This window comes from Lotus japonicus, chromosome 6 (genome assembly GCF_012489685.1).
Source record: "Lotus japonicus ecotype B-129 chromosome 6, LjGifu_v1.2".
NCBI classification, from domain to species: Eukaryota; Viridiplantae; Streptophyta; class Magnoliopsida; order Fabales; family Fabaceae; genus Lotus; species Lotus japonicus.
In genome coordinates, this window is record NC_080046.1 from 57,258,722 (window position 1) to 57,280,824 (window position 22,103).

Here is a 22,103-nt window from a genome sequence, read left to right on the forward strand (position 1 = left end):
TTTTGGCAAAAGAATTCCAAAACTATAAAGAGGTCTCCTTGTATTTTTGGCAACTAATGCAAAGTCGGTGCAAAGTCGGTGTAAAACTATTTTACCCGATAAGTTGATTTTTGCATCGAATGTCGGAATGGAAAACTTCCTTGTGAAGAAAGATTGAAATCATCAAGAGAAATGGGTGTACGCGTGTAGAATATTCATTTGAAGCTCTGAATAGAAAAAGTCTTCATTGTCGGTTGATTCTAGGGTTTTGAAATACCAGGGATTCGGTTTCGGCAAACTTCCGATGATTGGAATCGGACGTTCGTAGATTCTAGAGTTTCGCCTCGAAACGATTGTGATATATGGAAAAAGAGAAGTTCTAACATTTCTCTGAAGATTTTTGGAATTAACTTCCGTCGTGCCTAAAAGTGAAAATTAGCTATATACTAGGGTTTCTGACCTAGGTTTAAGCGTAAAACGATCGTGCTATAACTTTTATCGATCATAATGAAATCCTTGAACTTTTCCTGAACTTTCTCCTTCATAAATATATTTCATTTAATAAACTTTCGTTCAGGTTTCCCTTCACATTACATCAACCCTAATCGTGAATAAGAAGTTTATTCACTTAGCATGAACTTAAAAACTCGGGCCTTACACTGATTATTCCGATGATTTCTTTCCCGAGCTATTGAGTGGAAATAAAACCTGAAAGTTTTTCCAATACATTCAATCTGTGTTGCTGACTGAACTACCACTTTGCCTAATAAAACTTTAATCAAATAAGACTACAACTAATTCACATTTTGTGAATTGGACTCAAATGCAAACTTGAGCAGAAATGATGATACTATACAAAGGCCCAAAACTTTTATGACGCAAATTAAAAGTCGACCAAAAACAAAAAAAAAGTAATGTTCTAGCAAAAAAAAACAAAGAGGCAAAAACAAAATAATAAATAAAAATGATTAAGAAAGAGTTGAGATTAATTAGAAAATTTAATTGGTTGAGAAGAAAGAGAAAAGGACGCGTGGGGTGTAGTGATTCCTTTATATAAGCCTCGTCCACCAATTCTCTCTCAACCTTCATTCGAGTGAAGAAGGGTCACCTCACCCACCCACCACCACCACCACCACCACCACCACCACCACCACCCTTCTCCTCTGATTCCAGTCACCACCTTCATTTCCGTTTTCTCTTCTTCTGATTCCCACTATATATATCCCATTCACTCACTCACTTCACCCAGTTTCTCTTTCTCTTTCTAGAATCTAACCGCAATTTCCCTCTTTCTTCATCCAAATCCATCTGAATCCAACAATTTTCCCTTTCCAGAAGCGTTTTCAATTTCATTCTCCTCATACCCACAAATAGAAACCAATCCAATTTTCATTTCTGCATTTTCCCCCTTTATGGCTTCTTCTCTGATCTCAAACTCACCCTCCACCGGCGGCGACCGGTCACGTGATCCACACAGAACAACGATGAAGAGGAAGAAGAAATCAAGGCTGAATCACCAGAATCAGCAAGATCAATCATCTCAGCCCGCGAAATGGAGATCGCAGGCGCAGCAACAGCTTTACTCCTCCAAGCTCCGGCAGGCTTTGGTTAGAGTCAACGGCGGCGGTGGTTCCGGGAAGGGGAAGGCGGTACGGGATGCTGCTGATAGAGCTCTTGCAGTGGCGGCGAGGGGGAGGACGCGGTGGAGCAGGGCGATTCTCACCAACCGGATTAAGATCAAATTCAGGAAGCAGCAGCAGCAGCAGCGGAAGAGGCTCCTGCAGCAGAAGCCAGCTGGACCGGGCCGGTCGAAGAAGGCCCGGTTCAGCGTGCTCCGCCTCAAAGGGAAGACGCTCCCGGCGGTTCAGAGGAAGGTCAGGTTTCTGGGCCGGTTGGTCCCTGGTTGCCGGAAAGAACCTCTGCCGGTTATTCTGGAAGAAGCCATTGATTACATCCCGGCGCTTGAGATGCAAGTTCGAGCCATGGCAGCCCTCGCTGACTTACTCTTAGGCTCCTCCTCCTCCGGCGGCGGCAGCTCCAGCTTCCCGCCGCCGAGCTGATGACACCTTCAACCTCAATGCCAACTGTCATATTTTATTTTTTCTCTTAATTTTTTGTTTTAATTTGCCTCGTTTTCACCCTCACTCTTCTTCCAAGTAAAGATTTCTGGTTTAAGTACATACATAAAATATTTGTGTATCTTTTTTGTGTTATTTTTGAACTTTCAAGCAAATTCAATCTCATACTTAGCTTGAAATGTTTATTAGAATTAGAATATCACCTTTGGTTAACTTTGTCTAACAAGGAATGATATGATTTAATTTCTTGTAATGTAACATAAGGTACAAGCTTTTATGTGATTTAGCATAAAGTTATGTTCTTGTGTTACTTGGGGTGTTGGGGTAGGGAATAGGGATCATATGAATCTTAGTTCTTGTTCTGCTTTGATTCTGAGTAGTTTAGGGAAAATAAAAGGGTTTAAGTTTAAGTTTCAGCATTCATTCCTTACAATAACCAAGAGATTGATTAATCAGGTGCATACTAGTATATGATAATGATATTCTAGTCCTATTCTTGAGGGTGATGATTGATGAGTTTTGTGTGTTGTTTAAAGGTTTAGCTTAAGGAAAGAAGATAATGGTTTGCTTGAATAGTAATTAAGGAGGTTATTGATAATTGATCAGAGTTTTTCAGATGTTTAGCTTTTTCTATGTTGTTGTGTGTGCAGGGTTATGATGTTTTGAACCTCTACTACTACTAGTGAACTGAGCCAAAACTCTATATCATTCTGAAACAGAAACTCAGCAGCTTTTTCTTAATTGGTCTAGTCTTATGAGCCTGGATTCCCCCCAAAGAGTTTTGAATCACATACACACACATAAACACGTGATGTGTCTTGGTACTGAATTCTGAAAACTGAGAATTTATTGGCTTTAATCTCATCTGAGCACACAGAGCAGCAGTGCAGGGTGACCCTGTTGTCATGGTACTGTGGGGGAAGTAAAAATGATTGACATTTGACATGATGATATGAAGAATAGCTAACTCCACTTGTTAGCCGAAAGTGCCAAATAACATGCTTATTGGACACTATACTATGTCCCCATGTGGCATGTGACCCTACCTTGTCCCACACTGCTTCACATTTGACATCACCCTCTTTCTTCTTCTTCTTTCCTCTCATTCATATTCATATTAACCCCACTGCCATTTACAACCCTGCTGATATTTTCTTCCTCCTTCTCTATCAGAAAAAAAGACACCACAAAAGTTGTTAAAAAAGAATTTGAATTTGGGCATATCTGAGAAGATGAGCTTGATTTTTCACATGCGTAGTGGTTTGATAGGTTGACACATGTCCTCTCTGTCTTCAAGCTGAGACAAGAACTACCTCTCACTTTCGGTGGCAGAACGCCTGTAAAGGCACACGAGTGCCTCAGTTTCATCACTATCAACAATAGGGATGGAATTTCTATGTGCCCGTTTTTCTGTGAAATTCATCACTAATGTAAGGTGGTTATATCTGTTTCGGCCGACCCCAAATTACCATAAGGCACAGTAACATCTTAATTGGCCAAAGGTATTACAATTAGGTAAGTACTATTTCAAGTAGAGATGACTTAGTAAGAAACATCTTGTTCCGACAATCTAATCAAAGACTATTCTAAAGAATTTAAGTCACAAACATGACAGACACTAAATCTATGAACACAGGTTTAATTAGTCTTTCATTTAGTTGAGCATCACTTGCTATGCAAATTTTTGGTCCTTTTATGACTCCAAAATCATTTGTTTACTTTCTCGCTAACTTAAGTGTCAGAATGTCTGTTATAGATATCTTTAATGCATCAACGTAGCTTCTTTGTGCTTCTATTTCAAGGTCGCGCACCACCACCACCACCGAGATGAAAATGTACCATTAGTCTCAAGATAAACAATATATAACATAATTTTATAATTGGTGGCACAAAAGATTTTTACATCAAGACTTTAGTAGTGCCTCTTCTCCTCACACCTTGTCAGAATCACAAAGAAAATAAAATGGTTTAGGAAAAAGAGGTTTGTGTTAATTTACCAGCAAAGGCAATTAATGATTGAGTTAGAGGAGGACCACATGAAAAAGCATGAACATTTGCTTGCTGCTACGTGCAGTTAAAGCTTATCACATGATGGTAGCCTTTATTATTGATTTCAATTTTTTCAGTAACCTGTGACTAGAATTCAATAGCTCCCATGTGGTTATTGAGTCCCTGCTTTTTACAGGGGTGGCCCGGTTGTGGATTCTGACAAAAGAAGCATCACCAAATGGGATTTTGATGTTTAAATAAATGAAATTGAGGAGGGTCTTTGGCTTTATCTATCCACATCCAGCACCACATAAAAGCATGTATTTTTTTCTTTTTCAAATCAGTGACAATGATCATTGGTTAACGTGGAGTTTGCTTAATCAAACTCAAATAACATAAATGTGCATCACAGCAAAATCAGATTCGTGAAAGGGAAAAGGGAATAAGAAATTAACAATTTTATTCCCTTTGTGTTGTCCTCTCCTTCATGCATGAAAATGTTTCTTCTGAGCAATAGTTAATTCCCCCTATTCTCTTCATATGAATTCTATGTGTATCCATTTTAAGCTTTGATCAAGTGGTTTTGTATGACATTTCGGTAAGGGAAAAGGACAAGGCATGTTTTAATTGTACTGGAAAGCAATTTGATTCCAATTTCAATTTGAATGATGACACAATATATTTGCTATAGAAGGTAAGAAAACCTGATCAAAAAAGATTGGTTCAAGTTTCAGCTAATTGTACTTTAACAGATAGTTTAGTTTTTTTTTTTTTCACATGCTTTTACATGGGAAGTGATGTATCATTGATGTTTTTTTTTGAAACTAAACATGAATATTATTAAGGGCCAGACGGCCTTGAAGCAATTACATCCAAGTTTATCAAGCCAATAACGGCATCAGGGGCTTCTTCCACCCATACACAATCCGCATAGGTAGAAGCATTCCTGGCCAAAAAGTCTGCTACTGCGTTACCAGAACGTCTAACAAAAGACAATGAAAATAAATCAAAAAACGAAACATAAGAACGACAATCTCTAATAATATTATCTAAATAGGATCGACCCACGGCCTCCTTCTGCCACCACTGGAATAACTGGAGACAATCTGTCTCTAAACAAACTCGCCTAAAGCCAAGCTCAGTCGCCAACTGCATCGTCCACCTCAATCCACACGCCTCCGCCAAAAGAGATGAAAAAATGGGCACCGGATAGGAGGTAGCTGCTGCCATGATGTCCCCCTGATGGTTACGTGCTATCATACCCAAGCCAGCCACCTTGCCGTCCCTAAAAGAAGCATCAAAATTCAGCTTGACAACTCGCTCTGGAGGTCTCCGCCACACAGCCATACTCGTCGGTGCCCCCTCACGGACCCTGGTAGGACATGTTGTTACCATCCCCTTGACGCGGTCAAGAACCTCTGAAACCACCATCCTGCCATGACGAAACACAACCCTGTTCCTCACCTCCCAAATCTGATATATCAACGTCTGAGCCAACGCTACCACCTCGGGTTGCTGCTCCTGCAGGAGCGACATCCACAGCGCTTGGAAAGAAGGCACACTCTCAACTCTAAGGGAGAGGGGAGAAGCATACCAAATCGCCAAAGCCGCCGGACACCGCATGAAAATATGCTCCGTAGACTCGCTATCATGCCCGCAAAGACTGCAGCCCGGATCTGTGTCTACATGTCGCCGGAATAGTTGCTCGCGAACCGGAAGGAAACCTCGTATAGCTCTCCAAGTTGTCTCCTTGCATCTAGGAAGTGCATCGGTAGCCCAGAATTTCCGCCATAAGCTTGGCGGCAAGGTCGAACTCGTCGAGGAAGATGATGAAGCCACCTCCAAGGCTAGTAAGCCACAAATATAACTATACCCTGACTTTGATGTGTAATGGCCATCAGAAGTGTAAGGCCAAGATATAGCATCTTCACCACCATGCAAATCCAAAGGTATGGCAAGGATATGCGAAGCGGTCGCAGGGTGGAAAATTTCCTCAATCCACTCTCGGTTCCAACGCTTTGGACCATCCATGATCAAATCTGAAACCCGAACAACACCAAGAGCTTCTGCCACATCAAGACGATAGGTGAGTGGGACTCCATTCGGCAGCCATTTATCTGTCCAAGCCTGGACTTTTGAACCATCTCCAACGCGCCACAAGCCACCTCTCTCAAAGATCCAACTAGTTTTGAGGATACTAGTCCAAGCGTAGCTAGGGCGATAACCCTTCCGGGCTCCCCACATCGACCCTCTCGGAAAATACACCCCCTTGAAAACTTTTGCCAATAATGTATCCGGGTTAGTATAGATACGCCACCAATTCTTGGCCACTAAGGACAAGTTAAAAGACTTGAAGTCTCTAAAGCTCAATCCACCATCTACTTTGTTTTTACACAAATTTTTCCAACTAGTCCAGTGCATGCCACGTCGGCCAACATCACCACTCCAAAAGAACCTAGAGATCATGCTATCAAGCTCTGCACAAATACCATCTGGTAAAATGAAACAAGACATAACATATGATGGAATTGCCTGTGCAACTGATTTAATTAAAGTTTCCCTCCCTGCCCGTGAAAGAGCTTTTTCTTTCCACCCTTTTAATTTCTTCCACACACGTTCTCTAACAAAATTGAAAATTTGTGTCTTAGACTTACCAATGACAGTTGGCAACCCCAGATATTTGTCATAACTCTCGACTGCCTTAACATTCAGAAGCTGTTTAAGCTCATCAAATCTAGTATTCGGCACATTGCGGCTTACTGAGAGCATGGACTTATCAAGGTTGATAACTTGTCCGGAAGCTCGCTCGTACATGGCTAAAATAGCTTGAAGGGTTTTGGCTTCAATCACATCAGCTTTGGCAAACAAAATGCTATCGTCTGCAAAAAGTAAATGAGAGATTACGGGTGCCGCTCGCGCGACCCGGATACCAGTCAGACTTGCAGATAAAATAGATTTCTCAATTAAAGCTGAAAAGACTTCTCCACAAAGAATGAACAAATATGGTGATAGTGGATCCCCCTGCCGGAGGCCACGAGCTGGTGCAAAAGCAGGTTGGGAATTACCATTAAGCATAATGGAAAAAGATACAGTTGAGACACAACTCATAATCAAACTCACCCAAGAGGTAGGAAACCCCATTTTTTCCATAACAGACCGCAGGAAAGACCATTCAATTCGGTCATAAGCTTTCGACATGTCTAACTTCAGAGCCATAATGCCATTTCGGCCAGTAATTTTCTTCTTCATGTAGTGAAAACACTCATGTGCCACAAGGGCATTATCTGTAATGAGCCTATTAGGCACAAAAGCACTCTGAGCTTCACAGATTAAATCAGGCAAAATTAATTTCAACCTATTGGCAATTGTCTTTGTCACTATTTTGAAAAAAAGTTACACAGACTGATAGGTCTAAAGTGAGTAGCATGCTCAACCTTCTTAATCTTAGGGATTAGTACAATTAAAGTATGATTAATGATACCTGGCGAAGCTTGACCATTGAGAATCTGCAAGCAGAAGCTCACCACATCATCTCCAATTACACCCCAGAATTTTTGATAAAACAGCGCCGGGAGGCCATCAGCACCTGGTGCCTTCGTCGGATGCATATGGAATAGTGCCCCCTCTATCTCTTCCCTCGAAAAAGGTTCGGACAACACCTCGAGATGTGACTGTGTTATCCTCCCCGTGACCATATCAGTGGCCTCATCAATCCCGGAAGGGTTGGAAGATGCAAAAAGTTGCATAAAATAGTCCATAAGGACATGTGAGATATCTCTATCATCTTCAAACTCACGCCCTCGGTCATCTTTAATCAGCTCAATCATATTTCCTTTCCTGCGCTGAGAGGCTTTTTGGTGGAAAAACCTAGTATTTTTATCCCCATTTTGTAGCCAAGTGGCACGAGACCGCTGGCTCCACCATAACTCTTCCTGTGTCAATAACCTGTCTAGTTCTTGTTCTGCCTCATGAGTAGCTTTGATCACGTGCTCATCCTGGGTCTGCCGTTGCAGTTCCTGGAGCAGCCCTTGAGTATCTGAGATCTTCCTTGGTAGGTCGCCAAATTTCTGGCGCCCCCAGTCATCAAGGACTCCGCTGAGCTCCGAAATTTTTGCCAACACATTTGTTGTATCACGGCACCATGTCTCGGTAACAATCTCTGCGCACTCCTCCCCTTCACTCAGCCACATCTCCTCAAAGCGGAACCTATGTTCCCTCCTCATCTCCTTCCGAGCCCTGCGCGACCCACAAGTTAATAAAATAGGATTATGATCAGAATGATACCTTGGTAGATGAGAAACCACCGTCGACGGCCACAGCTCGTCCCAAGCATCATTTATAAGAGCATAATCCAGCCGCTCCTGAATTGTTCTAGGGGCCACCCGCTTGTTCGACCACGTGTACCGATACCCTGTAAAATCAACCTCATGCAAATTTAAATTTGTGCACACTTGGGTGACCATCTGAAGATGTCTCAGGTCGGGGGGGTCGCCACCAAGTTTGTCCCTTGGGGATAAAATATCATTAAAATCACCCACTAGCAAACTGGGCTGTGATGAATCAGTCACCAGTCTACTCACCAGTCTCCATGTCTCATCCTTAAGTCGGTCCTCCGGAAAACCATACACAAAAACCACAGTCATCGGGCATAGGTCCTCAGGGTGCAAAATATTGCAAAGAATATGGTTAAGGGAAGCTGATAAAATCTCCACCTGAATATCTTGTCTCCACCATAGGCATAGGCCACCTGCCCTTGAACGTCCGTGCCCCGCACATTGGACCGGAAAGATATTTGACAAACCTCCCATACCTCTCTGATTTGACGCCTCAGTTGTATACCACCTAGTTTCCATAGCGAACACCACGTCGGGATCTTTAGAGCGGACAAGCCGCTTCAGGGCCATAACTGCCGGCTGGTTCCCAAGCCCCCGGCAGTTCCAAGCTAGGATCTTCATTGAGGTGGGCGGGGCTGCTTAGCAGACTCCGCCAATCCCAATCCAGAATCAGTGTGTTTCTTCTTCAAAGGTGGTGAAAAACCAGTGCTATTTGGGCCAGGCAAGGAAGAAGACACGCTTGACCTTTTCCTGTGATCACCCTCATGATGAGCACCCCCTCCCTCTCGGATTTGGACCCCTCTTGCACCACTTCTTGGTTGCCGCTTCCATGGGCTATTGTTCCCATGCACACGCTGGCTGCCAAAAACGAAGTCAGTCCCTGCCTTGGCTTTCCCAGGCCTCCTGTTGTTGTCCACCTCCTCCTCAGGTTTGTTTGTTCCCGTTAGCTTTGCATTGGGCTCGTGCTTGTCATCAGCTGAGGTAGGCTTCGTGACCAGTTCCTCCTCGACACTCTTCTTCCTCGTAGCATTCCCTGATTCTCTGGTTTCTTGTGCGTCCTCCCCAGCATGGTTTTCCTCAGCATCCTCCTCATACTCTTCCTGTAGCTCTTCTTCCTCCAGTCTCAATTTTCCCCCATCCCGTCGTGCACCACGCCTTTTCTCTGTCTCTCCACGGATCCAGAGGCCATAACGATTAGGAGAGCCATCGTCAGGCAGAACACAATCGGCAAGCACATGGTCCACCATTCCACAACGGAAGCAGAAGTTCACAATTTTTTCGTACTTGAAAGAGACCCGAACCGGTGCTCCACCTTGAACTGCCACCATCTGCCCCCTCCTCAATGGAGCAGTGATATCCAGCCACACTCTAATCCGAAGACTGACGCCATACCGCCGCGCCTCATACTTGTCCCACTCCAAAAACCCTCCAAATTTTTCCCCTAGTGATCGGGCCATTCTTTCGGTCCTCAGAGTGTAAGGTAGCCCGTGAGCTTGAACCCAGATTGGGACTCTCGTTACAGGAATGCTAGCCGGATTAACAGCCAAGTCAAAAGAGTTCAAGGCAAGCAGATGCCTGTTAAAAATCCAAGGACCAGAACGAAGAACCAATTCTTTGTCCTTAGCCGAGGCGAATCGGAAAGAGAACAGATTCAGACCAACGTTTCTGATCTCCGTGCAGTTCCTGGATTCCCAAAGTCTCAGCATAACGTTTCTGAAAATCCCCGGCTCCACCTTGTGTGGGGAAAGTACCTTCCCGATCAGCCATTCATCAGTACCCAGGTTTGGATCGACCTCCATGGGCCCAACGTCAAGCACTTCCCCTTCATCTCCGTCAAGCTCGAAATCTGGTTCCAGCTCTTCAAATGCCATTCCGGCCATGGGTAGCATCGACAGCGAGAAAACGTGGTGCGAAACGAGGGGCGTAACCGCGTGATGCCAATTTTAGCAGTAGGAGCAATAGTGAAAGTCACCGAGGCCCAGAAATCATGCAACTCGGGTCCCTATGGAAGGTAACGTGGCGGGCAGGATCAACTGGTCAATAGCGGCGCCGCCTCGATGTATCATTGATGTTAATGCAAGAGAATGAGAGAGGGAAGGAGGAAAGAAATGGTGGTGACTGAACTCATGTCATATGAGTTATGGAAGAGAAAATCACGTAAAGGTGATTAATTACCTAATTCATCATCTTATTAGCTGAATTATTGGGTTGAAGTACAGCTTGTACTTCACTTCAATATATTTATTATGACTAATATATATATATATATATATACTAATATATATATATATATATATATATATATATATATATATATATATATATACAGTGGCGGACCCACATACAGTTTAGGGGGTTCAGTTGAACCCCCTGAAAAAAAAATTCCTACCTACCCCCTATAGTAATTTTTTTTTGAATCCCCTGAAATTAAAAAATTGCACCCAGGTCCCATGGTCACTCCTCTCTCTCACGCACTCATTCTCACTCAGTCTCTCTCTCACCACACTCACGATTCTCTCACTCACGCACACCTCTTCTCCTGAGTTCTGACCACCACCGATCCAGTCCACCACCACCAGCCGACGCACCACCGCCACCGGCCACCAGCCCACCACAATCCTTCTCTGCTCACTACCTTCTCTCTCTCTCACGCTGTCACTCAAGGCACCACCCACTCTCTCTCTCAAGCACAAGCTGCACAACACACAACAGTGACACCACGCCACCAGTCCACCCCCACCGGCGGCCACAACGCCACCACCCACTCAGCCACTCTCTCTCTCTGGTGAAGCTTGAAGGTTGGTTGGAATTGAAAAGCCCCAAATTGAAAAGCCCCAAATTGAAAAACCTCAAATTGAAAACCTAAACCCCAAATTGAAAACCCTAACTGCTATTATTTTGATTTGCTTTCCCTTTTGCTGAGTTTGAAAGTAGTTAAGTAGAGTATGTTGTCAATTGTTGAATTTGCTTAAATCAATTTGTCAATTGTTGTGATTGAGAGTGATTCAATGCTCAGGGTGTGATAGAGCTGTTATGTTGTGGGAAAGGCTGGTTTAGAGCTGTCATGGCTATGGGAATGATTATGCAGATATCATGTGTAGATGGAATGAATTTACTTGTGCAGGTGTTGTTTTTTTGCTGCATAATTTGCTGCATAAGGATGTCATTGGTTTTTATGGATGGTTTGAGCAATCTGAAACTTACCACATACTAGTTACACAATGGAAGTGTTATCCTATATAAAATTTATCCTTCTATACAAAACAAATGGTTCATGTAAATAGTATGGCAGTGGTCAGTTCTGCTTAAATTTGAAAAATACAAATGTCACTTGTTTGAAAACAGAGCACTGGTGCACATGCACGATGCCTTTCTTTTAGATAAGCTGTGGATTCAAGGAATGCACGTGCCTTCTTACTTGTAGAGGATCAGATCGATCTTAATTAACAACACATTACTTTCCCCTTTGTTTTGTTTTGTTTTGTTTGGTTTATCTTTTCAAGACTTGGTCAGTCTCAATTTTCAAGCTCACACGGGTAGTGCCATAGGCATTTTTGTTGCAATTAATCTTTCAGATTGTCATTGATTTAAATGGTTTGATTTAGTAATTGGTTTGAGATTGGAATTTGAATGGAAATGTTTTCAAATTGCTCAAGTTTGTCATGAATGATTTGTATATAACTTCATATGTATAAACATATTACAGTTATTTTTAATTATATTTTTATCGATGTGCTCATTTGAAAAATTAGACCCCCTGACCCCGGGTCCTGGATCCGCCACTATATATATATATATTGAAAATGACCCTACAGTTTAATTACATCAACTAATGTTAAAAAATCTTAAATCTTGGCTTTAATTAACCCTATACTTACAACTGGTTCACTTTATATTCTTTCGCTAGCTTTTTCAAATCTCTTTTGCACTACAAAATTATTTCAATTTTAAATTCACTGTGGTTTAAGAAGTTTAGTAAGTAAACGTTTGTTGCATAATTCTGGTGTATTGAATTTTTTGAATATATTGTATGACATGGTATTAAGAATAATTCAGTAAACCTTAAGTTTGATAGTGATATCAGTTTAATTCCTAATAATAATTCTAGACATCTTTTAATGCTTGAAGAGAACGTCAAATCTGTTTGATGCGTAATGGATTGGTGATGTTGTGTGAGGAATTTAAAGTCCTGTGGTGCTCAACTAATGTGGAATTAGGTAAGCTATCTCTGCAAACACTAATCTGCGAATCAAATTCCTTAAACCAAAAACCAAAACCTTATTTGTTTGTAAGAGAATTTCAAAAATATGCGCTAACTTTTTTCTTTATCGAGCCGCCGCCATTCGAAAAATTGTGATAATTTCTTTCAATAAATGATTTTCCCCTTAATTCTATGTTGTGTATTCACTCTTATGAGCATCCAGCTTGCCTTTGTCGTTAGTATATTATTATTCTTAAGATCATGTGATATATTCAATATAAACTTAAGTGTTGGGTATTAAAAACTTACTTTTAATTAATATAAAAATTATCCAAACAATACACAATCAATACCTAAATATTCTAACGTAATTATTTCAAAAAAAAACTGAAAAAACCAATTATCCAAACAAACACTAAATCCCTCCTTTTGCAACACGCATCGAAGAGCTCTATCCAGTGATTTCTAAGCTAGGCTGAAGTTAAATTGATTTGATAGAGATATGAGATAAAGGAAATATTCAATTGTCGAAACATTTGACGAACTTCAATAACCTCTTCAATGATACAATTGATTCTAAACCATTGTCATTCTAAATTACGTTTGCTGAAGTGAGCCACGACCAAAGTGGGGATGAGAAAGAGGTCCAAGTAGGAATATGTCAAAACCAGCAATTATCTTCACCATTAATTATTTTAGTTTAAAGGATAGAAGGTTGATGGAGATATACACCAAATACCTTCACTATCCCTCAAACCAATTAATTAATTAATGACTCTACATTTCAGGGTTTAATTTGAATTCTTATTTTTAAAGGTTTTAATTAGTAGATCGACTAGTCTTACATCATATGGCTTGTAGATCAGATCCATGTAGCATCAATGAGACACCTATATAATTGAGTCCACCATGTAACAGCTTAATGACAAACTTAGGGTACATAATATGAAAGGCTGAAAATGAGGGGAAGTATCAGCAGGTAGCACAACACTAGGTATAAAAAGAAGTCCAAAGTACTTTAAAATAAGAATTCGCATTGAGGAATTGATGAAGGGACCATCATAGGAATCTAAAATGATATTTAAGTTCTCTAAGACCCTTGCAAGTAATCTATCAAGCAACAATTGTCAAGGGAAAACTAGCACCTTATGAGGTGCTAGACGTACAATTCCAAAAAGTATATATGAAAAAAAAATAGGGAAAGTAGAAGATAAACTAGAAGATATATGCAGCAATGGTTAAAGAGATAAAGGAATATAACAAGCTAATCTAACTCTAAACAACCAAATTAACACCACACATTTCCATATCAATCTTGTTCTTCCAAAGAAAGGATTTAGAGTATCTCTTATGTTAGTATGGTGGATGTAGGTTGAATGTCCAACAGAGCACGACAGCGGATATACCTAAAAAAGGTACCATGACTCTCAAGTTAGTTTCATATTAGAGAGAAAAATTAGAGTCTTAAAAGAATAATCAATAAACATATGAGTAATTAACCAATCAAACGTGTGTATCTATAGCTAGAGTATGATATGAAGTGTAATTAAAGAACTTAACCTTAGTAAAATCATTGTCAGTGACTTCTGAGTCCATGACCACGCATGACAACCTTCGGGTTATTAATTGTGCCGGTTCTATTTTTGCTTGATAGACTGTTGGACGACATTTGGATTATTAATTGTGTCGGTTTATCTTGCTTTGAGCGTCAGAATCGGCCAACACAAGATTTACTCGACTATAGATCTTTTAGATCGTGCAAGGTGAAATTGGACCAGCCCATTTGGCCGGCTATAACTAATCCTATAATTGTTGCAAGGTTTGCACATGTCTATTAGCATAAACTCAAATTAGGATTCCTAAGCAGTTGAATGGAAAGACTCTCCCACTTTTTGTGATATAGAAAATTAGTAGCTATTGAAATAAAATTAGGTGTAATCTTATCCATCACAAATATTAAAACATGCATATATATGATTGTAAAAAAATGCCAGTTGACTTTTATTTAAAGGAATTGATTAAATCATGGATGCCTAGATATTTAGGTATCTCCCTCTCTCTTTTCAATAATTAAATTATGAAAAAGGGTATAATATATTGTTAAAACTAGCAAATTGGTCGTTTGCGAATTATGATTTCTTCACACCTCATTTTGAGGTGGAAGGAGGTGGAGGAGGAGAGAGATAGGAAGAAAAGAAAAAGTATGAGAGAGAAAGTATAATATGTGATAGATGATAAGAGGAGAGAGGTAGAAATAAAAATAGGTGGAAATGAAGTGTTTAAAAGATGAGGTGTGTATACATCATTACTCGGCCGTTTGCAGGCAGGTACTATTAATTATTCCTCAATTATAACTTGTTTTTGAAATATTTTGATCGTTGAAGACTAAAGGACCAAACCAAACTTGCACCACTAACTCTTGGAAAACATAATTAAATAGGAATATACCGCGTGCACTAAGCATCAAATTATTAGTGCATAGCTTGTGGTATACAACGGTGACTAGCTCAAAGAAATTGATGTTACTTAAATATCAATGGCTAGCTATCAGTTTGTGCTTTATGACTATCCTAAGTATTAGAAAAAGGTGAGTTAGAATTGCTTTAAGAACATGGATTAAAGAAAAAGATTGCGTAACCATTTTGCTTTATTTTTATCATGTTTATAAATTTTTGGTAGGTAACTTACATGGTGATGAGGATGAGAAATCTTTCTCCAGGTTACTGAAACATTAAGATTGCTTTGATTTACTACTCTTAATCATTTTTTTTGTGACTACTTGAATATCATCGGAAGTTCTACCAGAAAATGAAAATATATCGTCGAGTATGTAAAAGTGTACGTCAAAATTAGATGAAAGAAATTGACATTGTTAAAAAAACACGGTGAATTTTAGGGTGGACCAGTTGAAATAATGATTCGTTTATGAACCACTAGTAAAGTTTATTAAAGTACAAAATATCATTTTTTTTTCTTCATCATGATCATATTGGGAAGCGGTAACCATAGAATCATGTATGGCGGGCGTTGCGCGCCATAGAATCATGTATGGCGCGCGATCTCACTGCGCGCAGCACCAGAGGCCATGTTGTCGCCATCACTACAGAACTCCGCCATCGATCTAGAGCCATGTCGCCGCTTCTATCACCGGACCAGATGCCATGCCACCACCACCGAACCAGAACCACACTATGCGACGCGAGTTGAGCGCGGGATTGCAATGATGGAGTGAATAATATTCCAAATTTTGGACATATGTTTTACATTAATTTTATGTTTCATTTGCAGGTAATAGACTTAAACTAATGAATAATATGTTTAATTTAATTTGATCCTTAAGAAACACATTCTTGAGAAGATATTTGGCATTTACCTCAATCAGGTGGGGATTGTCTCAATACATGATAGTTATGGTTAAAAAATAGTAATAAATCATAAATAAAAAATTCTTTTCAGAAGTTTTACGATTCATGCGATTGTTTGTTGAGTTTTATCTCAACACAATCCCAATGACCAATATGTCAATTATATACATCACACACTTTCAAAGTTCAAGTGGTAAGAAATATGGACATAAAGGTTATGTGAGATAAAGGATGAAAGATCCCGGGTTTGAACCCGGAATATGGATTAATTTACTAACGTTTCTAACAACTAGCATTTGTCTATAAAAAAAACTTTCAAAGTAATAGAAGGTCATCATTTATGTCCCCTTCTCCTGTCTCCTCTTTTGTTTCCTTGAAGCCTCTGTGAGCTTCTAATGTCTTTGCTGAAAATGAAGAAGAGCATATATACATTTGGCCATGAATAATTATGAGATCGAATAAGGTGGTAACAACAAAGACGTTGAAAAATCACAGTCACATGTGTCATGTCAAGCCACACTCCAACACCATAACCATGTCGCGCGCTAGCTAGCTACCCCACTCCTCTTTGCCATGTAAGCTTAAACCTACCTATGCTTCCTACTTTTTGTACACGCAATGACAGTTATGAGAATAATCATCTCTAAACTCGTAGATTAATTACATTAAGTAGGTTCATTTTTGTCAATAAATATTTTTTCATACACACCACTGTGTTCAGAAAGCGAACTCTATACTAAATTTTCAAGAAGCTAGCAATTGTGCTGGACTATGTTGGCTTCCAACTTATACTTATTATTCTTCTATCCCCCTTTAATTATTATTATAATATTGTTAATTGCCTTTCATATTGGTCTGCGCCATGTGAGTACAACAAAAGCTAAGGTAAGGAAAAGGACAAGCATTTGGAAAATCTGCATAATTTTATTTTATTTAAAAGCTTGGCCTAAGCCACATGGAGGGGTCATGGCTTGTCTAACAAAAATTAATAAAGTGGCAAAAAAAAGTGAAAAAGGAAAAAAAGATGGCAACCCCATATGGTTGCCACTATGTGCTGATCGGAATATATATGAGAGGAGAAGTTAGTTTTCAAGCATAATCCCTTAATTTGCCACTATATGCTCATTTGCTTCGTCTTCTTCCTTGTCGACAAAATTTGCAGATTTTGGAACAAATGCACCAGCTTTTGGTTTTCTACTATGAGTAACCAGAGAATAAAATTAATGACCAATGACTAAGGATAATACCAGTTTTTATTATTTTTTTAAGAGTGGTAATTGTGCACTTTTGTTGATCTAGTCAAATACAAGTCATTTGCATTAATATAATTCGGGATATACTACTGTTTGATATATATGAAGGTATAGAATTTGCTGACACTGCAGTATTTTCACAATGGATATGAAGAGATATCAATGTTGGAAATTTAAGTGTGAGTCTCTCACATTATATATATATATATATATATATTTCTTTGTTTAAAGGACTAGTATAAAAACACATGTAGATTCACTGGTTTTTATTTATATAGATTCACTAGTTGAAGACTTGGAGGATGAAAATAGTAGTTCTCTTAATATTGGGCCTCACTCTTTTATTAAAAATAGGCCCAGTAAGGTAAATAGTATACCAAGTGGATATTGGGTATTCTTTATTCAACTTTCATGTCGAGTTGCTCTACAATTTGGGATGAATCAGCAATAGTCTGATCCAGCCTGAAATGCATATAGACAAGGAAGTTATGACAAAGAATGTTCAATACCCAATTACTCAAGTATCCTCAAGAAATTAACTCATTATCTTAATTAGTTAATGTGGTTTTTTTTTTCAAATTTACGCTTATTTATTTATAAAAAAGATAGTGTGATTTTGAAAAGTTACCAACTTAAAAAGAGAAATTCATGAAAAAATTAATAAATTACTAAAAATATTAATCGAATTGGTGAGTTCTTAAATAAGTTTAAGTTAGGTAAGTTAATAAAATTTTCTACAAATATATTATTAATTATAATTACTTTTTTTAATCCTATAGAATTTTCCAAGTGTAAAAAAAAAACTCTAGAGACTAGAGCTTAAATAATTTTGACTTATAAATTTTCTACACTAGAGCAGATGGAGTATCTACCAAAAAAAAATCTACCAAAAAAAAAGATGGAGTAACATTTGTAAGGGTATTTCATATCTTTAGAGCTAATCAAGAAGAAATAGTTTCCCCTAAATGGCATATTCCTACATCCACCAACTAGATTATAGGATGAAGCTAGCTTTTCTTTTGGTGTTAACCAAGTCCCACAGTCGAGAGTTGTAAAACAATAAGACTAATCTATCGCCCTATTGTGAGGGCACTAAACGGTAGGAAGCAAACCAATGAGTTTTTTCCATTCGTAACGTAGGATAAAAGCATCTCCAATGTAAAGTTCTTAGTTCTTATTTTGGAGTTAAGAACTAAGAACTAAGAACTTTACCATTGGAGGTGCTGACATGGACTCCTTAGTTCTTAAAAATAAGAACTCAGTTCTTATATAAGATGTTTTGCTTTTTGAGTTCTTAGCTTAAAATATTAATTATTTATCTCTCATCCAAATTACTTTATTACTTTATGAGTTTTGTTTTATTACTTTATGGAAAAAAAGTATAAATAATGTGGTTGGTGGGACCAAATGAATAGTAGTAAGAACTAAGAACTCATGGTTGGAGCAAAATTACTCGAGAGTTGCTTAAACACATGTGGCAATACGTGCCCACATGAATAGTGCTAAGAACTAAGAAATAAGAACTAGCATTGGAGATGCTCTAAAGCTAGCTAGCTCTCATCTCATTACATAAGTTTTAGCTATTTAATATTGAGAAGAACTAGTAACACTCACTTTAATACTCTATTTTCAACACTCTCTTATTAATTTGTTGAAATTCATATTAATCCCACTAAAGTAGAAGTAATAAAGTGAGTGTCGTGAAAGAACTGACCCATTTAAAAAAAAAAGGTTGTCGTTTTAGTTTTTTACCTATTTTTTAAAATTGTTGTTTTAAAATATCAAGAATATTTATTAACTTTTTCAAACTAATTACTTAACTAATAACTACAATTCTATTTCTTTAATACAACTTAACTTTAAATAAAGGTATTTAACTTAAAATATATATCAATTTATGAGTTCTTAAATTTTGTGAATATCTTTAAATAACAAATATTTTAAAATAGAGAGAGTATGTCATTACTGGAGAAGATCCTTGTGTCCAACATAACTATTTCAGTATTTCTCCTTAGAGCTGTTAATATGGGCCAACCCGACCCATATGGGTCAGTCCGTATGGGTTGGGTTGAAAATGGGTTGGGTTGTGTCAACCCGGGGTCTTAACGAGCCAGGAAAATATGAACCCAACCCGGCTCGCTACGAGCTCGCAGGTTGGCGAGCTAGCTCGCAGGTTGAGTGAAATAAATATAAAAAATAGAGAAATTGGATTAGAAAATGTTTAAAATGTTATAAAAAAAACATTTCAAAAAAATACTTACAGAAACTGGTACCAACTCATAAGAAAGAGGTTTATTAACGCAATTACTTTTATCTCACATTTGAAATATAGAAAAATAATTTAGTTTATAGGTTTTGAGAACACAATTATTTTACTGTCACAATTAAAATGAGATAAATAATAGAATAACAATAAATAAAACATAAAAAATCGACTCAAATTTAAAGAAATGAAAATTTCCATTTTTCTATCTAAAAATAATCCATTAAACAAACCTGAAATTAAAGACAAATAAAACAATATTTTTAATAAAAAATCAATCTAACCCGACGGGTTGGCTCGCTTGACCCGTCTAACCCGCAGGTTAAACGAGTCGGGTTACACTAACCCAAGTTCTTTTCGAGCTAGAATTTAACCAACCCAACCCGGCTCATTTAGCCAACCCGTCGAGCTGATCCGCGGGTTAGAACTCATATTGACAGCTTTATTTCTCCTCAAAGGAAGGTTGGCCATAGCTGAATTGACCACATATTTTATTATATTTATATGTATAGTTTATATAATTTATACCAGTGGCTCCAGCTGGATTTCAGCATCTACAAATTTTGCACTGTCATTAATTCATATAAGATCCAGCAGTGTTTATTGTCCACATGACACTAATCTTTCTACTTATCTAACAATCAAGAAGAACAATGAGTGGAAAGAGTCCAGCTTGCAGCCAATTAATCTCTATGAAATTAATTAATTAATCATTTAGGTGATAAATTAGTACTATCATAAATGAAGAAGTGGATCGACTCTATTATTTACTAGCACTTGTTGATCTCAATACTGTTATGGACAAGGAAATGCCAAACTATAGGGTACTTTCAAGTTTGAAACACTATCAAGAGATGGGGACCAACCTCCAGAGCTTAGGCACTCTCCTATCACCATGATCTTTTCACCAAACAGGTTGTCCCACTAACACATGCATGAGAAGACTAAAAATTAATGCTTGACCGGCTATTTTAAAATTGTCCAATTGCGGACAAATGTGAGTTGATGTGGCTACCATTGCAGATTTGCAGTCTCAATAATGTAGTAACTCCAAATTTTGTTACGTTATGATCGCATTGTAGTTGCGAACCGTAATTTGAAACCTATATTCAAAAGAGAATGACCACACTTCAAAAATAACTTTCAAAACCTTGTTTTTTCCATGAAATTGAGGAAAAGTAAAAGATAATATTTTGATTCTTAACGAGCTATGGGAAATTGCCTATAATAACAGAGCATCTTCCCTTCAACTGGTGTCCTTGCCCTGTGATTAATTAGAATGTAAACAACAGTACTAAAATTTATAAAAGATATTTCTTTTTTTATAGAGGCTAGACCCGTTTTGAGGGTGCTCTTTTGCAATCTTCACCAAGGAGGCATATAGTAGAACTACAAAACAGAACACTGCCATATAATACAGAGAAATAAATTTAATCATAAGGTTTTGGTGTTTTTGACACCTCAATTCTGGAACGCCATTCATCCTTTTCTAGGGGTATATAGGATGAGATATTTAATTGTAGGTTAATTATTTAAAGATAACAATAGCATGATTAGCATGTTTTTGTGATTTTGTGAACTAATAATTGATTGGCCTCTGTTTAACATCTTATCCTTCTAAGGCCAAACCATACTTTATAGACCTATAGCCCCCTTGTACTGGCTATAAATTAGTTGACATGGCTAAAGCAATGACAACATTTTAGTGTGTGAACCTATTTAACCTATAAATGCTAAAAAATTAAACCTACTATATTCAACCTCTACTATTTTTCTTTTTCATGAGGGATGTCCACAAACTTCTTTCAATTATATCCCCCAAGATTCCTGAATGATAATTAATCTTCTCTTATCCTAGATTTGTACAACTTTCGTGCTGTCTTCTGTTTTTGACTTCTTATAATCTGGCTATACAAAATTGGTAAAATAATTGAGCAAATTATTACTTTTTCCCATACTATATTATGTTAGATATTGACTCTTTTCACTCAAACAATGTTGAAAAAGATGATATGTATGTTCCAAAGTAATATCAGTTCTCAACAAGGAAAAACGAATGCTTGAATGATGAAGTATGTTTAGATTAACATTTCTTTTTTCAGAATCAATTTTGATAATTTTGATAATAAGAAATTGACTATTTATGTGCATGAATTTATTATAATTAATTTTGATTTTACAAAAAACTATTTGATATCTCTGTACACCTCTTAAAAAGATCAAGCATCAAGCATAGACATTGTTCTGTTAAAAATACAGCAACAATTGAAAATAAGCCATATCCTATATAATGTTACTTAAGCTATATCTTGCTATATCAAACTACATAAGGCTTAATATAGACTATAACGGCTTTAAAGAAGATCCTCTGCTCTGGGTATATACTTATCAAACACAGAAAGGGGAGTAAAAAAACAAAACCCAATGGCCCAAACAGAATCAAACAACATGTTAAGGCAAAATGTATCCCAACCCACATTTAGCACAAACACAATTGAAAGGTAAAAAGTGTCCCAAGTGTTGATTGGGTCATGATAATGAATCAAAGCTCCTACATAAAGGAGCACAAGTTGATAATTTCAAGGTCAAATTATCTTTTTGACCAAACAAAAGTCAAACTATCTTTAACAAGGAGGTCAAC

At 38.1% G+C, this 22,103-nt stretch overlaps 2 protein-coding genes across 2 annotated transcripts; one reads left to right on the plus strand and one right to left on the minus strand.

Annotated features, from left to right (window-relative positions):
• Positions 1–1,063: 1,063 nt before the first annotated feature.
• LOC130723399 (transcription factor bHLH148) lies at positions 1,064–2,192 on the plus strand. The gene has a single exon (XM_057574437.1). It carries the CDS (start codon positions 1,392–1,394, stop codon positions 2,037–2,039), a length of 648 nt encoding a protein of 215 aa, XP_057430420.1. The 5' UTR covers positions 1,064–1,391; the 3' UTR covers positions 2,040–2,192.
• Positions 2,193–8,997: 6,805 nt separating this feature from the next.
• Positions 8,998–10,260, minus strand: LOC130725625 (uncharacterized). Its single transcript, XM_057576837.1, has one exon. It carries the CDS (start codon positions 10,258–10,260, stop codon positions 8,998–9,000), a length of 1,263 nt encoding a protein of 420 aa, XP_057432820.1.
• Between the last annotated feature and the right edge of the window lie 11,843 nt (positions 10,261–22,103).

Bases quoted from the DNA above. Each gene is read 5' to 3' on its own strand.
- LOC130723399 (XM_057574437.1), top strand. From the start codon at position 1,392: ATGGCTTCTTCTCTGATCTCAAACTCACCCTCCACCGGCGGCGACCGG.
- LOC130725625 (XM_057576837.1), bottom strand. From the start codon at position 10,260: ATGGCCGGAATGGCATTTGAAGAGCTGGAACCAGATTTCGAGCTTGAC.